The sequence below is a fragment of the Chionomys nivalis genome, chromosome 20 (assembly GCF_950005125.1).
Source record: "Chionomys nivalis chromosome 20, mChiNiv1.1, whole genome shotgun sequence".
Classification (NCBI taxonomy): domain Eukaryota; kingdom Metazoa; phylum Chordata; class Mammalia; order Rodentia; family Cricetidae; genus Chionomys; species Chionomys nivalis.
In genome coordinates this window covers 31,491,855-31,509,067 of record NC_080105.1, presented here as the reverse complement: position 1 = coordinate 31,509,067, position 17,213 = coordinate 31,491,855, and the positions used below count along the sequence as shown (strand labels likewise).

At 41.6% G+C, this 17,213-nt stretch overlaps 1 protein-coding gene across 3 annotated transcripts in view; it reads left to right on the top strand.

Moving 5' to 3' along the window:
• Window positions 1-5,669: 5,669 nt before the first annotated feature.
• Cfap97 (cilia and flagella associated protein 97) overlaps window positions 5,670-17,213 on the top strand; it is a 31,617-nt gene continuing 20,073 nt past the window's right edge. For 2 of the 3 annotated variants that reach the window (XM_057752878.1, XM_057752877.1), the window contains exons 1-2: window positions 5,670-5,999; window positions 14,078-15,189. In XM_057752878.1, the coding sequence (XP_057608861.1) occupies window positions 5,737-5,999; window positions 14,078-15,189 (1,375 nt within the window). In that variant the 5' untranslated portion in view covers window positions 5,670-5,736. The other variant, XM_057752879.1, reaches the window with a different exon arrangement.

Below are 17,213 nucleotides of genomic sequence, written 5' to 3'. Positions count from 1 at the left end.
TCTGAATAAAATTTTAAAATATATGTAAATTATAGTGAGCGGGTTCCATATTAGTAAGTAAAAATAGTCATATCGAAAACTTAAACAAAGTTAGAAAGTGAGAGATTTTGGAACAGTCAGCCCTGAATGAGATGTCTCCATCAACTCCCAGGAAAGTTCACATGAACTCACAGAGACTGAAGCAGCAAGCATAGGGCCTGCACAGGCCGGCACCAGGTCCTCTGTGTAGACATTATGGCTTCCAGTTAGTGGGTCTTTGATTCTTATGTCTTTCCATTTGTTTGTCTTGTCCAATTTAGATGTGAGGTGTTTTTTTTTGTTTGTTTGTTTGTTTTTTGTTTTTTGTTTTTCGAGGCAGGGTTTCTCTGTGGCTTTGGAGCCTGTCTGGAACTAGCTCTTGTAGACCAGGCTGGTCTCGAACTCACAGAGATCCGCCTGCCTCTGCCTCCCGAGTGCTGGGATTAAAGGCGTGCGCCACCACTGCCCGGCCTTTTTTTTTTTTTTTTTTTTTTTTTTTTTCTGTTGCTGTGTTACATTTGCCCCCTTTGGTGCCCTCAGGAGAAAACAGGAAGCAGTATGCATGGGGATTTCCTGTTTTATGTATATTTGTATGAATATGTGTTGGGGGTGCCGTTAAGTGGCTAGGAGACTCTGGATCCTGTGGTGCTGGAGATATAGGCCGTTGTAAGCACTAAATGTGAGTTCTGGGAACTGAATTCAGATCTTTTGACAAATGCTCCTAACCACGGAGACATCCCACCACTACCACCACCACCCCTGCCCCCTTCACGATGAGCGTTTAAAAGCATGGCTCATTTAGTTAGCCTTTTAATGACCTACCACAATTTGGCAGAATACATCAATCAGTTTTTGGTGGATCATCAGGGTAGTTGTTACTAGAAATAATATTAAGTTCCCATTTCTGGCCCTAGGGATGTAGAATCCTTAGAATCCGCTCCCTTCCATTGAGTGGGACAGCATCAGAGGGCACAGAGAACTGATATTTATGTCTGCTTGTTGTGAAGCTGATAATAGACCCTATCCATAAAAATTTCATTTTTACTAATACATTAATATTTTCAAGTTATAAAACCTAAAACAAAATGCCAGGCATGCTAGACACCTTTAATCACAGCACTCAGGAGCCAGAGGCAGGTGAATTGCCATGAGTTTTGAGGCCAGCAGGGTCTACAGAGGAGTTTCAGGACAGCCAGGGCTACATAGAGAAACCCTTTCTTGAAAAATCAAAACAAAAAGTAAATTCAACTGGACTTTTATATCTAATATTAGTGATTGGCAAGTTGCAAGCTAAGACTATTCAATACCTTTTTTTTTTTTTTTTTCCAAGACAGTGTTTCTCTGTGTAACAGTCCTGGTTGTCCTGGAACTTGCTCTGTTGACCAGGTTAGCTTCAAACTCACAGAGATCTTCCTGCCCCTGCCACCTAAGTACTGGAATTAAAGGCGTGCACCACCACTGCTCAGCTGATTATTTGATATCTTATGATCCCAAAATGCATAGGGGTTAGTTAAACTTTTTGAATTCTGTATTTGTTGGGGGCAGAGAAAAATTGATCACTATGGTCTGAATGTTTAAATTTCCCTCTAAAATCCTATGTTGAAACCTAATCACCAGTGATTGGCTAATAGGTGTGACTAATAGTTATGAAAATAGTTACGGCATTTACATGACCTATATGGATGATGTTAGAGCCTCTTAAGAGCAGAAGGCTGTAGAGATGGTTCTGACTGCTCTTCCAGGGGACCAGGATGAGATTTCCACCACCCACATAGCAGCTCATAGCCATCTGTAACACCAGCCTATGGGTTTCCAGCACCTTCTGGCTTCCTTAGGCATGGCACCCAGGCGAAACACCCATACACAGAAAATATAAAGACCAAAAAAATGTTCTAAGGGGGCTATGAACCAGGTGGTGGGGCAAGCCTGTAATCCTAGACTTAGAGGAGGATCAGGAGTTCAAGGCCATCCTCAGCTACTTGGTGAGTTTGAAGACAGCCTGAGTTCCAGGAAACCCTGTCTCAAGAAGCCAAGACAGCTGCCTTGACTCTTAAACCAAGTGATGGGTCATATAGAAGGAGCCAGCTCTGAACCAGGAGTTAAGACTTCACCAGAAACCTTATCTGCTGGCACCGTGGCCTCTGACTTTCCTTCCTCCAAAACTGTGAAAGAGGAGCTACTCACTCTACAGAACTTGTTGCAACAGCCGGAAGGACAAACACCAGTGATGAGCCAAGACTCAAAAAAAAAAAAAAAAAAAAAAAATTCAGTCTCCGAATCATCAAACCAGATGTTTTCATTGTAAAATACACAAAACAGAAAATTCACCATCATAATCATTTTCACATAGTAAATACATTCATATTGTGTGACTCACTACTATCCAGGTCCAGAACTTTTCCTATCAGCCAGCCTGTGTAGACTCTGCCATCAAACACTTTGCCATTCCCCCACCCCACAACCCTGCCACACTCATTGTTTAATTCCCATGGATTTGACTGTACTAAGCCTCATAGAAATGGAACCATTGGTCCTTTCTGACTAGCTTATATCATTTAGCATCGTATCTTTAAACTTCACATCAGAGCATGTATTAGGGTTACGTTCTTTCTTGTGGCTGGATAATATCCCATCTATATTTTGAGCATTGTGAATAATAATGTTTATGAATCTGGATGTACAAATATCTGAGATGCTGCCTTGAATTCTTTTGGGCATATTTCCTGAAATGGAATTGCTAGATCATACAATTCTATTTAATATTTTCAAGGAAATGCATTAGAATTTCCTATCCTGCTGTTTTCCATATCAACTGTGCAAAAGGCTACCAAATTTTTTTTTTTTGAGTCTTTGCCATCTTGTTATTTTGGTTTTTACAAGGTTTTTTTTTTTTTAAATTTTTTTTATTATGTATACAGTATTTTGCCTGCATGCCAGAAGAGGGCACCAGATCTCATTATAGATGGTCATAAAGCCACCATGTGTTGTGGGAATTGGAACTCAGGACCTCTGAAAGGGTAGCCAGTGTTCTTAATCACTGAGCCATCTCTCCAGCTTCCCAAAATATGTATTTTTTATAACTGTCCTAGTGGGGCTAAAATGTACGTTGTCTGTTTTGTATGTTTGATGTGAGTGTGGGTACAGGTGTGTTATAGCGAAGTTGTTCTGTTTTGTATGTCTGATGAGTGGGTACAGATGTGTCATGGCAAAGTTGTTTTGTATGTTTGATGTGTGGGTACAGTTGTGTCACGGAGAAGTTGTTTTGTTTTGTATATCTGATGAGTGGGCACAGGCGTGTCACAGTGAAGTTGTTCTGTATATCTGATGAGTGGGCACAGGCGTGTCACAGTGAAGTTGTAGAGGTTAATGACTAGTAGCCAGTTCTGTCCTTCCACTGTGGAATCTGGAAATCAAATTCAGGCTGTCAGGTTTGCTTTGGAAATATTTTTACCAACTGAACCGTCTCCTTGCCCCTGGATGTTTTATTGTGTAGGATCTACTTTGATCGTCCGAAAAGCATGTCTACCCACCAGGTGCGACTTCCTAAGCCTTCACTAATTTTGACTTGCATTCCTTTAATGCATAGGGTCTTAGTTACTTTTTTTATTGCTGTGACAAAACACCATGACCAAGGCAACTTACAAAATGAAGCGTTTAATTAGGTTTGCAGTTTCAGAGGGTTTAGAGTCCATGATGGCTGAGCAGAGACACAGCTAGAGTAGCTGAGAGCTCTTTCAGGATCCAAGAGGCAGAGAGGCACATTGGGAAATAGCGCAAGTCTTTTGAGACCTCAGAGCTCACCCCTAGGGACACACCTCCAACAAGGTCATACCCTCCTAAGCCTTCCCAAACAGTTCTGCCAACAGGGGACTTTTTTATTTTTTTATTTATTTATTTTATTTTATTTTTTTTTTTGGTTTTTCGAGACAGGGTTTCTCTGTGGTTTTGGAGCCTGTCCTGGAACTAGCTCTTGTAGACCAGGCTGGTCTCGAACTCACAGAGATCCGCCTGCCTCTGCCTCCCGAGTGCTGGGATTAAAGGCGTGCGCCACCACCGCCCGGCCCAACAGGGGACTTAAGCACTCAAATATGAGCCCACAGAAGCCTTTCTCACTAAACCATCACACTTAGTGAAGTTGCCCTGTTCTCCTTCCTGTGTTGTTGGCTATTTATATTTCCTTTGGAGAAATGGCTACTCAAATACTTTGTTTCTACCCTATAAATCAGTGCCAAAGTATCTTCATTAAATAAAATTAAGTGAAATCCTTTCTTTTAGTCAACAAAATGGAAAAAAATGTTTCTCTTTCTTAGTCATCAGGACCAAGAAAATATGAAAATTCATTGTTCAAAATAAGAGTTCTTTCTTGAGTGTGATGGCTCTGATTGTGACCATACACACATATTTGCCTAGAAACACCTAGGGAATTATCAGAGCTCGCATCTGGGTGTGTCTGTGAGGGCTTTCCAGAGACATCAGGTGGGCTCTGATCTCATCAATGCCTGATGCCTGATGGATTCATAATATGCTGCCATTATTAGCAGGTGCTGAAAGAGAGGAGGTGGGGCCTAGGTGGATGGCGGCCACTACAGTCTCTAGAGTTAGACCTTGCCCTAGGCTCTTCTTGTAGGGCAGATTCTTGAGCTGTACAATTACAGGAACTGCTCCACTGTGCCATGGAGGACAGAAGCCTCTCAAAATGTGAGTCAAACATCTCTTTCTTCATTGTGTTAGGTATGTTAAGTCGGGGTTAGCTTTTTTTTTTTTTTTTTGTAGTTGCATATAAGTGCTCTCTGAGAGCATGACAAGCTGCTACAAAGTTAGAAGTATAAAACAACTCAGATTTCTTTGGATTAGGGTTGTGGAGGTCAGAAGTCTAAAATCAAGGCAGATTTGAGTTCTTTCAGGGTAGAAACCATTTCTTCCTTCTCTTTGGCTTTCCAGAGCTGCATGCATTCCTTGGCTGACTCCTCCCCACATCACACAACTCCTTTATGGCACAAATCCTATAACAGAATGGAAGTTCAACAAGAAATCAAGGCACTCAATAGTCTGTAGAGAATGTTTTTAGATAGCATAACGTGCACCTCCATCACCAGTTGAAGGGCCTTACTTTTCCTTGGGGCGGGGGGGGGGGGGATTGAGACAGGGTTTCTTTGTACCTTTGGAACCTGTCTCGGAACTAGCTCTTGTAGATCAGGCTGGCCTCGAACTAATATAGAGATTTTCCTGTCTCTGCCTCCTCCCGAGTGCTGGGATTAAAGGCATGCGCCACCACTGCCAGACTCCATTCTTAGGTTGTCTGCCCCTGGTGCACATTAACTTTGCTTGAACTGGTCTCACGATATAGCCCTGGCTGACCTGGAAGTCGCTAGGTAGTCCAGGCTGGCCTTGATTCCTTTCCCATTTCTCCTGAGATTAAAGGCATGCGCCACCACGACTGGTTTGTGTGAACAGAGCTTTGCTGAAATAAAATACCACAAAGACACAGTCGCCCTCTACTTTTATTATTGTCGTCTTGTTACAGAAGTACAAGATTACAGCGATTCTTTGTAGGAAATCATCCGGATGCCTAGACCTACCGCTGCGTCGTGGGTAAGCGAACCGATGATGCCCTGGACAGACGGGAAGCCTTGGTTGGCTTCTTCCCACACGCGTGCCTGTCCTCGCGAGGCCCCGCCGAGAAGCTGTCGCTCCTGCTGCGAGGGCCTGATCTCTGTGATGACGTCTCCGGGATCTACCGACGCCTGGAGCGCGGCCGGGACTCTCTTCAGCAGAGACTCGGGTCCCCGACCTCCCCGCCTTTCCTCTTCCGCTCACTCGGTTCCCGGAAGCTCCCGCCGACGCTCACGCACGCGCGCACTTCGGTTAGGCTCGGACGCCGAGGTGGGAGAACGGTGGAGGCGTGGCTGCGCGTGCGCAGGGCAAGGGAGGACCGGAACGCCCGACTGGGCGCGAGAGTCCGTAGCGGTCGCAGTTCCCAGGTGAGCAGCTCGCGGGCTTCCGCATCCGGTCGGTCCGCAGCGGGCGGGCCACCGTCCCTCCCCAGCGATCGGGGTCCGTTTCCCCGGTTCGGAGCCCGACCCGACGGAGGCGAGCACCCGGGGTGGGTACCACCGCGCCTCCGCGGAGGTCGCAAGCTGTCCTCAGCACTCTGCGCCGCCACCCAGGCCTCGCCAGCCCCGCGGGCGGCGTGGTAACCGCTACAAGAACGGCGGGCGGGGGCACCAGCCCTCCCCCGTGGAAACGGTAGCCCGGCCCGCTGGACGCGGGAGGTGGTGTGGAGGCGGGGTCCGAGCCCCCCTCAGCTGTAGCCACTGCTGCCCCTCTGTGGGTTCCTGAACCCGAACCCACAGACTTTTGACTTCTACGTCCCAGAGTCTGGAGGAGAGGGTACTTAATGGGGTCGTGGACAAAGCCTCAAATTCCTGAAAAACAGGTGTACAGTTTGAGCCAAGATTTTTGCAAACCCAAATTGGGGCCCTGTAATATATATCTCAACATATAAGGACTATCACAAATGTGCAAAATGACATTTTTAATTCCAGGTTATTTATGTATTCTTTCTGGTGTATTGTGGAAGCACTGTTTCTTACCTTTTTTTGTTTGTTTGCTTTTTGAAACAGGATTTCTCTGCACAACAGCCCTAGCTGTTCTGGAGCTAGCGCTGTTGACTAGGCTGGCCTCTAACTCACAGATCCAGTGAAAGCGTTATTTCTATTGCTAGCTCTGTGTGAGTTTACGTCAGTGTCCAAGAAACTTCCAGGTAGCTTTGACAGAAGCCTGTACGGATCCACCAGAGGGTTATTATGGTCTGACGAACTGTCAAAATCCTTTCCTGATGTGTTGTAAGATAATCTTAACTATCCTGTAAAACCATCGTTGTAAACTGAATTGCAGCAACTTTGATGTAAATTTTAGCAGAAGAACTGCTAATGGGTGAGACTGACTGTCAGATAAGTTTTCCTGGAAGTTAAGTCAAGTCACCGGCTGCTCTTACCAGAAACGCAGTGTAAACACCACCTCAGAAATTTCACGGAAGTGGGCCACCTCTTAACAAGAAAATTATCAAGTAAAGTAAGCTAAAAAGCTGGTGGCTTGATTTGCTTTGCATAGGAAGCAAGGAGCAAGAACCTGGACTGAGTCTTAAGTCTCTAGACTCCTTTGTGGGATAGACATTCTCTAAATGTTTACCTAATTTTTGTAGATCTTTTTTAGACATTGGGGATATAAAGGTGAACAAGACATCAGGAACTCCTGGCCTGGTAAGAATGGTACCACCTCCTCCTCACCCCATCCCCTCTCTCCATGTTTCAGGGGCCATTGGTCTCTAGCGCCAGAGCTCAAGTGATCTCTTAATTCAGCCTCACTGGTAGTTGGCATGATAAGGAGACTACCGTAGGCAAAGTTTTTGACAAATCTTTTGTTATCTTCTCTTTCTGCTGTTGGACCCTGGAAATTAATGGAAAAGCCAGTTTGTGTTGTAGAGGGTCATAGGACAACTTCAGGTGTTGTTCACACAGAGGAATTTTAGAGCAGAACCTAAGTAGCATGATTTCTCACTGATCTTAATAAGAAAAACCCGGAGTCAGATATTGGGGTAAATGCTGAAAGATGAGAGAAGAAGCCAGCCACTAGAGTTCTTACTGCCACAGAATCCTCAGAACCAAAGAGGCAAGATCCTGTCTCTACAAATCTTCAGACTGAGTGAAATGCACTCCAGTTTCCTGCCTTCTATTGCTCTCTCCGCCCAGCCACATCCCTTCCTGTCTCCACCTTCCCAGCACTGGGATTAAAGGCATGTGACTTCCCAAGAACTGGGATTAAAGGTGTGAACCACCACTGCCTGGCTCTGTTTCTCTTTTAAAAAGACAGGACCAATCTCTGGAAGCCCAAGGTGGCCTTGAACTCACAAGAGGAGATCCACCTCCCCAGTGCCTGGGTAAAGGTGTGTGCCACTGCCTGGCCTCTATAGATAACTGGTGGCTAGCTCTGCACTCTGATCTTCAGGCAAGCTTTATTTGTTAGATTACAAACAAAATATCACTTCAACCACATCATCGCATGATGAAACTGAAGAGGAGGGGCCCAAGGTTATTAGAAAACCAGCCTTAGTTTATCCAGTTACTGTACAAGAAGGACCACCAGATGATAGCCATTCTCAAGGATATGCAGAAGTTTCCTATGAAGGAATCCTCTCATCTCTCCCTGTACCTCTCTATCTACCCTCCAAAATCTCTGTGGTAATTCTTGTCAGCCAGTCTTAGACTCCGCCCGTGATTCAAGGTTTAACTTTTTTAGGAGTTTTGGATTGTCAGTGCAAACAAATATCCCATAACAAAGCTTTAAGCCTGGGCGTGCCTGACTCAGTTTATCCTTTTTCGCACACTAAGCATATTTCCTCTTATTGTACCTACACTGTAGTCATTATAGCAGTGGGAAATGTTAAAAATCCAGTGGAATCTCTTCTAGCAGGTCAACTTATGATTTGTCTCCTCAGCTTCTTATTTAAAATATGTACGTTATTCTTCCAGTACAGGTAACTGTATATGTATTTTTTCATTTATATATACTATCAGTTCTACAAGCTTTGCAAGTAAATTACGTAGTAAATGTTGAATCTCCCCGTTGTAATGGGAAAACTGTCTGAGGCAATACATAAACCCATGAATAGAATTGTGTTCCAAAAAAAAATTTAAAAAAAATTAAAAAAAAAAAGAATTGTGTTCCAGTAAAACCATCTGCATAAATATAACAAGCCAGAGTTGGTCCTGAGTAGTAGTTTGCTGGCCTGGGATCTAAATAGTTCATGAAATAATAATTTTACCGTATGCAGTTTTTAGCCTGTTACAAGTAATTCTGTGATTACGCCCATTTCTACTTTTTATGTTTTTATCTTTATAAGTGTCTGGAAATGAAGTTGTGATTCAAAGAGTTTATGGCTCGTTTATGTCTCTGAACAAATTGTCAAATGTCTTTTTAGAACCTTTTCAGGTGTTAGAGAGATGGCTCAGTGGTTAACAGCCTGCACTGCTCTTCCAGAAGCCCCACGTTGGGTTCCCAGTGCCCACTGTGGTGCATCTCACAGCAGCCTGTAACCCTAGTTATATAGGTCGATACACTCTGACGCACCCTATGGGACTTCACAGGTACTGCACTCAGGTGTACACATGTGCACACACAGACACATGCACACACACAGACACATGCACAAGCATACACACACACCATGTTCTGCTGTTTGTATGGCTAGTCCTGGGTGTCTCTGTGCCTTATACAAAGACTCTAGACAACAACTCTGTACCTCAGGTCATAGACATCATATTTGTAGTAAAGAAGACATTAAATCTCTAATTTGATCTTAAATATCAAGTCATTGAAATTTATTTAAAATACTTGGTGGGACTTCACCTGACTTCTACTACAAGAACTACTATTCATAACGTTGGTTTAAAGCAGCAATAGATATTTCTGTACTGATAAGTTTAAATCTTTCTGAATAGAGAAGTCTCCATTCCTTTGCCCTCGATTCCATGCTTCCTTTGTTAAAGTGACCCTGGAATATTTACCTTGTTTTGGGAGGACAAGATGTGAGTGTTGCAAATTCCCGATGAAAAGTATATTCAAAAAAGGTAATGTATAGCTAAAGCATATAATCCACATTTGCTATTAATTTTTTGATAAGGAATAAAGGGGATTTCCTACCTTTATCTTTTAAAAATCAAATTTCAATTTTATAAATTATTTGAGAACAGACGTTGATGTCTATACAGATAAATAGATAGCTAAAGCTGCCATAGATATGTGAGGGGATTCTGCTAGGTATCAAGATCTCTACCTCTAACCTTTACTTTCAGTCCTCCTCTGACAGTTTGAATTTTTAATTTCTAGAGAAGACATTAATCTATGCTCGCATCTTGAAACTAGAGTCTTGAATTTAATCAACTATAAATTTTGTAGCATGATGCTTCTTAATGGTCTTCACTTCTGTTTGGATCTAGGTTTGTGCTAGACTTTTGCCGATTTGTACTTTTATTAATCTTTACTTAGGTTATAAAATATCAAATTTTCCTGGACATTATATGTGACATTTGTGAACTTGCTTATCACCATAATTTAACTTATATTTCATGTTTAAGTATCAAATACCTAACAAGTTACAGTTATAAATCTAGCCAAGGAAATCATTCTAAACACTTACACATTGCTTATAAAATTACAGATTTATGGGCTAGAGAGATGGCTCAGTGGTTAAAAGCACTGACAGTTCTTCCAGAGGAACTGAGTTCAATTCCCAGCAACTACATGGTGGCTCACAACCATCTGTAATGAGATCTGGCGCCCTTTTCTGGCCTGGAGGCATACAGGGAGGCAGAATGTTGCATAATAAATAAATAAATAAATAAATAAATTTTTTAAAAAAGAAAAAAAGATGAAATATTTAAAAAATTACAGATTTAACAATCAGATTTCCTAAAGCATTTAAACATAGGTTACAGTCAACATTTTACAAGTCTGGCCGGGCGGTGGTGGCGCACGCCTTTAATCCCAGCACTTGGGAGGCAGAGGCAGGCGGATCTCTGTGAGTTCGAGACCAGCCTGGTCTACAGAGTTAGTTCCAGGACAGGCTCTAAAACCACAGAGAAACCCTGTCTCGAAAAACCAAAAAAAAAAAAAAAAAAAACATTTTACAAGTCTAAGGGCAGGAAGTGTAGCTCAGTGGCAGAGAGCTTATCTAGCATGTCCAAGACCTCAGGTTTAATCCTCAACACTGCAAATTGTAAATAAGTAAATGAATTAAAATTTATGACTAGCTGGGCATGGTTGCACATACCTTTAAACCCTTTTTTCTGAGGCCGAAGTAAACTAGTCTCTGAGTTTGAGACCAGCCTGGTCCACATAGCAAGTTCCAGACCAGGCAAGGCCACAGAGTGAGACTGTGTCTCAACGAAGCAAAAAACGAAATTTATTTCTAATATATAAGAAGACTTCAAAACTGGAGAAGTTACTCTTCTGATAAAACGTGTGAATACACATACTTACTTTGACATTGTTAATGATAGAAATTTTATTACTTCTTAAATTATTTTCATACTTTTTTGTTTATTTTTTGTTTGTTTGTTTTGGAGACAGGGTTTCTCTGTGGCTGTCCTGGAATTCACTTTGTAGACCAGGCTAGCCTCAAACTCACAGAGATCTACCTGCCTCTGCCTCTCAAGTGCTTGGATTAAAGACGTGCGCCATTACCTGGTTTCTATTCTTTATTTCGTATCTTTCCTTGGTCTGTAGGGCCTAGCAATAGTAAATATAATTTATTCAGTGTGTCCTGGCTTTTGTAGATACACATTACATAATCTTCTAGTGCCCAATTTACTGTGCTGGAATTAATTATAATTTAAATGTGTACATGCTTGCCTGGTTGGCTCCTTATTAATAATCGAAACGTTTGTATGTCTGTTTTTCAATATAACACTTATTTGTCCATTTTTAATTTTATTGTGGGCTTAAGAGTTTCTGCTGCATTTTTCATATATATATATATATATATCTTGTACAGTGTCAGCTCTTTTAAATTTTGAGATGGTTGAACTGATCAATTTAACTGAGTTGGTAAGTGCCTAGATTAGTTTAAAAAATACCTCAGAATGTAATTGTGAGGACATTCTGGGGGCGGGGAGGGGGAATCATCATGCATGTGGGTAGTAGCATCCCACTGGCTTAAAGCATTGACCCTGATGGAATGCAAGAGGGGAGAGCCTACAGCTGCAGCCTCTTTGCTTTCTCTCTACCATGAGATGTGCGGCTCTGTTTTGCTTCCTCCCTTTTTGTGTTGGATCATGAACCAACCTCCCTTAAACTGCCTCGTGTTAAGTATTCTTTCACAAGAGAAAACTGTCTCCTTGGTTTCATTACCATTACTACAGGCTTATCTGATTATTATGCTAGCAGTTCAAAGGCTAAGGTAAGATGCTGATTCTTTGCTTCCAGTAATAATATCAGCTGCCAGGGATTCTTTGTCTTGTTATTTATTTGTGTGTGTATGTGACTGGGTATTTTGATTGAAGGCATGTGTGTACACCATATGTTTGCCTAGTGTCTGTGGAGGCCAGAAGAGGATATGGATCTCCCTGTACTAGAATTACAACCATCACCGGGCGGTGGTGGCACACGCCTTTAATCCCAGCACTTGGGAGGCAGAGGCAGGCGGATCTCTGTGAGTTCGAGGCCAGCCTGGTCTACAAGAGCTAGTTCCAGGACAGGCTCCAAAACCACAGAGAAACCCTGTCTCAAAAAATCCAAAAAAAAAAAATAAATAAAATAAAAAAATAGAATTACAACCATCGTGTGGGTGCTGAGAATCTGGGTCCTCTGAAAGAGCAGTAAGTGCTCTTTTTTTTTTTTTTTTTTTTTTTTGGTTTTTCGAGACAGGGTTTCTCTGTGGTTTTGGAGCCTGTCCTGGAACTAGCTCTTGTAGACCAGGCTGGTCTCGAACTCACAGAGATCCGCCTGCCTCTGCCTCCCGAGTGCTGGGATTAAAGGCGTGCGCCACCACCGCCCGGCCCAGTAAGTGCTCTTATTCGTTGAATTTACTCTCCAACTTCTTCCTTTTAGGTTTTTGCGGGGTTTGTTTTTAATGGAGGGTAGGATTGGAAACTAAAGACTAAACTAAGATTATCACTAATAACATGATACTGCTTTTAGGTAACCATAATAACAGAAGTGAAGAAATACTTTGTAAAGACTATAGCTTTGTAGTAATATTTTCAGTTTAGTCTGATTGGGTTGGGGTAGTAAGATATTTTACCTGAACTTTTAAAATCATTGTTTATGTGCATAAACCTGTAGATCCAGTAATTAAAGTGACAAAACAGTCCTTACTCCATACAAACAATTTCTATTTAGAAGTTAATTTATTTCCTCTCATGTGCTTTTTGATCTTAGACAGATGACCAACAACTGCAAAGTGTCTCATACCAGACCCCCTTTGATGCAGTGAGTCATGTATAGTCTGTGGTGATATTTCCTGCATTACATTATAGCTTGTGATCAAATATTCAAAAATTTATTTGGAAGCCACCTGTACATCCTGTTTTTGTATGTTGGGGATTTCTGTTGCTCAATGAAAATGGGGAAATGGAGAATGTGCTTCGTTTTCAATATGTACAGTAAAAGAACAGAATAGGGTGATCAGCAAGTAGTAAACTGTTGATTTATGTCACATTATTACCATCAGATTAATTGGTGATTGAAGTGGCTTAGCTGATGCTAATATTAACTATGATGATTAACCGTGATTAGTAATGTGATTTGATTGAGAGATGCCCGGGAGAGATTAACAAAGCACACCTGAATGTGTCTGTGAGGCCATGTCCAGGAACAGTTCAGTCAGCAGGGCTTTTCCCCAACGATGGATTCTTTGGGTTGGTGGTGGAAATTGAAGAATGACGCCTGAGGAGAGTAAGTAGGTGACTGACTGGGGTGTCATGGAAGGGCCTATCGTGTGCCTTTGCTCTGCTTCTTGGCTCCATGGAGGAGCAAGTCATGAGCTAAATTAAATCATTCCTTGAGTTGTTTTGTGTTGGTGTTTTGTCCTAGTGACAAAATAAATGGTTAAAAACCTGTCTTTCCTCATTTAAACTCTCTCTAATTTATACTGTGCAGAAAGGAGGTTTCATTTGGGCTAAGATACTGCTGTTTGTGATATGCCTTCCCCGATGATCTCTTGTTTTCTTGTGAGCTCTGAGACTATTGGTATAATCCCAAGGACCCCATAATAACCTCACAAACTTCTTTTATTTTTAATAGTTCTCTCTCTTTCTCGATGGAGGCTTTTTGAGACAGGATGTCTTTGTGTAGCCTTGGCTGTCCTGTTACTGGATTGGCCTTGAACTCACAGAGCTCTGTCTGCCTCTGTTTCCCGAGTGCTGGAATTAAAGATGTGCGTCACCACTGCCCGGCCGATAGTTCTCTTTTTGTACTGCCAGCGTTTCTCATTTTGGAAAATAAAAATAAAACATATTTAGAAATTACTCCGGTCTGATGGTTGAACGTTTCTTTTCAGATATACTTTTGACATCATGGATCGATATGGAGATATATCAGAAGGTGAAGTGGACCATTCTTTCTTTGACAGTGATTTTGAAGATGCAAAAAAGTGTGACAGTAATTTAGTTTTTGACAAGCAAAATGATGACCTTAAGGAAAGAATAGATAAGGACACCAAAAATGTAAACTTGAAATTTGAAATACAAGATGATGACCTTAAAGAGAGAATAGATAATGATACAGAAAATGTGAACTTGGAACTTGGAATCCAGACAAAGGAAAATTACCTTACTCAGAAAGGAAATGAAAGAAAAGCAAAAGTTTCCTCAAAGGAATACCACGTAGAAAATGATCCTACACAGTCAAGAAGTTCCTCGTCGACCGCTTCTTCAAGATCAAAAAAATCGTGTGATGATGCAAAAGGACATAAATTACACTTGTCTGTTGCAAATAGAATTCCTAAAATTGTAAAAGGTGAGGACGATTACTACACAGATGGAGAGGAAAGCAGCGACGATGGAAAAAAATTCCATGTGAGGGCCAAGTCAGCTAAGCCCTCCAACAACTTCAAAAAAAACGCAAATAAAAAGTATTCCAAAATCAGTTCCTCCTCTTCTTTGTCTTCCTCATCTTCAAGGTCAAGTTCAGACTGCTCAGATACAGGATCCGATACCCATAAATCCGATTCACGCTCATCATCAAGGAAACATGCTTCTGGTGTAACCCCCTCGTCACCAAAACAGAGGTGTAAATCAGGAAGAAAATCAGTGAGTACACAGCCTGCAAGTGCTAAACCAAAAGCTGGTAACTACAATGAGGAATCAGAGAATGCTGTAACAGACGTAACTCCTTTGTCAACGCCAGACATCAGCCCTATCCAGTCGTTTGAACTAGGCACATCACATGATCAGAAAGTAAAAGTTAAAAGGCAAGAAAATGTGAGCCGGGATGTATATGAGGATGTGGAGGCTTTAAAACATGAGCCAAGACCTCTGAAATCAGCCAGAAGGAAAGAAAAGCATGGGCAGAATTTTGCTCCAAGATCATCAGTGTTAGATGCAAATCTAGACCATAGATCCAAACAGAAAGTCTTAAATGACACCATGGACCTTAATCATCTGCTGAAAGGTAATTTTTGAAATTCTGTATATTAAGTTTGAATATTAGAAACTAAACATATATGCTATAAATGTGCATGGATTTTTGTAGTCAATGTCTTTGAGATGATTGACATTTTAATAACTTACCAGATATATTCTATTATGTTATAAAACGCTTTGAATATTATTTGAATTGTCAGATAATTGCAAAGATAATCAATTAGGTCCAGAAATTTGGACTAGTTTTCAATTCCTCTCAAACTCAGAATGCATCCACTCTTCTGAGGCAGTTCTGTCTTTATTCTTGAGCTAGCAGTAAGCATCTGCCCTGGTTTACACCATTCACCTTCAGACATGGCGGTGTCCAGAGAAACACTTCCTCTAGCTCTCGGAGTGCAAGAATCTTTTAAAGAAGGATCTCCAGACAATGCGCACTTAGTTCTGTTTTCACAAATTGACTTAGTTACACTCTTCATTCCTGAACCAGTCATTGACCAGGGGAGAGATACACAAAGCCAGTCACACTCCTGCTGGAGTTAGGTCTGGCAACTGGAAGGCCCAAGGTCTATTATAGAGGAAGGTAGAAAGAGGTGCAAATTGGGGCAATTAGGTTTGTTCACTGCAGTTTCTCGGACTTCATGGTGTGTATAGATCACCCTTGAATCTCATTCAAATGCATATGGTAAAAGTAGAACCCAGACAGCTAAACAACCCTACCCGTGCTGATTGCATTTCTACTTCCTGGAGGATCATAGTTCCTATCTGTTTTCTCCCCGCATACTATGATGTGTGTGACAACAGATACAGCGATAACAAGAGCTGGAGAGATGGCTCAGTGATTAAGAGCCCTTGCTGCTCTTGCCAGAGGACCTAGGCTTGGTTCCCAACACACCCATGATCATCTGTTCATAACCATCTCTATCTACATTTCCAGGAGATCCAACACCCTCTTCTGGCCTTGTTAGGCACTGCATATACGTGGTGCATGTACATACATTGTGGGCAAACATCCATACATACAAAAATAAAGAACCCTGAAAAAATAGATACAGTGTCCTTCTTACCATCTAAACTCTTTCTAAAACTTAGCTGGATGCTAAGAATCTATATATACCTAGTTTTTAAGTAAGAACAATGATTATCATCCTCCAATTCCTGAGCACTTTCCACAATTACAGTTAAAATACCGTGGAATTTTTCAGTATGAAATGTAGAAGCGAGATCCAGTTTTTCGCTGGATAGTGGCAAGCCCTGCTGTAAGAAACTTGCAGTAGCTCTTCTGGCCTTTTGTTGTTGTGACAGGGTCTGTCTAGCCTAGGCTGGCCTTGAGCTTTTATGGTCCTCCTACTTCTGAATTTTGAGGGCTGGAGTTAAAGTCTTGTAACAAAGGCAGAGGAACAAAGGGGACATTTTGCTAAGTAGCATATTTACTGGTGGACTCCATGAATAATAGTCCTCCAGGGAAGTCTTTAGAGTAAAACATTGCAAACTATTTTTCAGTTGTATAAGCTACATCTTTAGTTTTCCAAAATTATTATTCATGCTCAGTTTACAGCATGAAGCTTTTCAGATCTTCAGAACTTTTCTGTATTTTCCACCATGCGCCTAAACCTTGGGCTTGATACAATTGATCCCCACTTGTGCCTTTCTTTGTTCATCTCATACTCCGTCACTTTCACGTTCCCCAGACGGGCTTTTCTAGGCTGCTTTGGCTCATCTGTTTGTTCCATAGCGTTCACTGCTTGCAAGATCAATCCCCTTAATGTAGGAAAGATGATCACGCCAATGCAGAACGTGTTTAAAATCTTCTAGTAGAACTTGATCCTGTCAGCAAACAGCTGAGGCTGGAGTTCAGCACACTGTGTCCTCCCAATGTAAACATTTTCAAGAGAAGAACTTACCATTTCCTGTAATGAGTTTTGAGTAAAAAAATTTCACAAATTGCCATGTAGCAAACAGTGTAAAATAGTGGTTTGTAAGATCGTTGCTTACTAAATATAAATTAGATATTAATAAAGATTAATAAAAGGGTATAGCAAATATCTCAGTGTA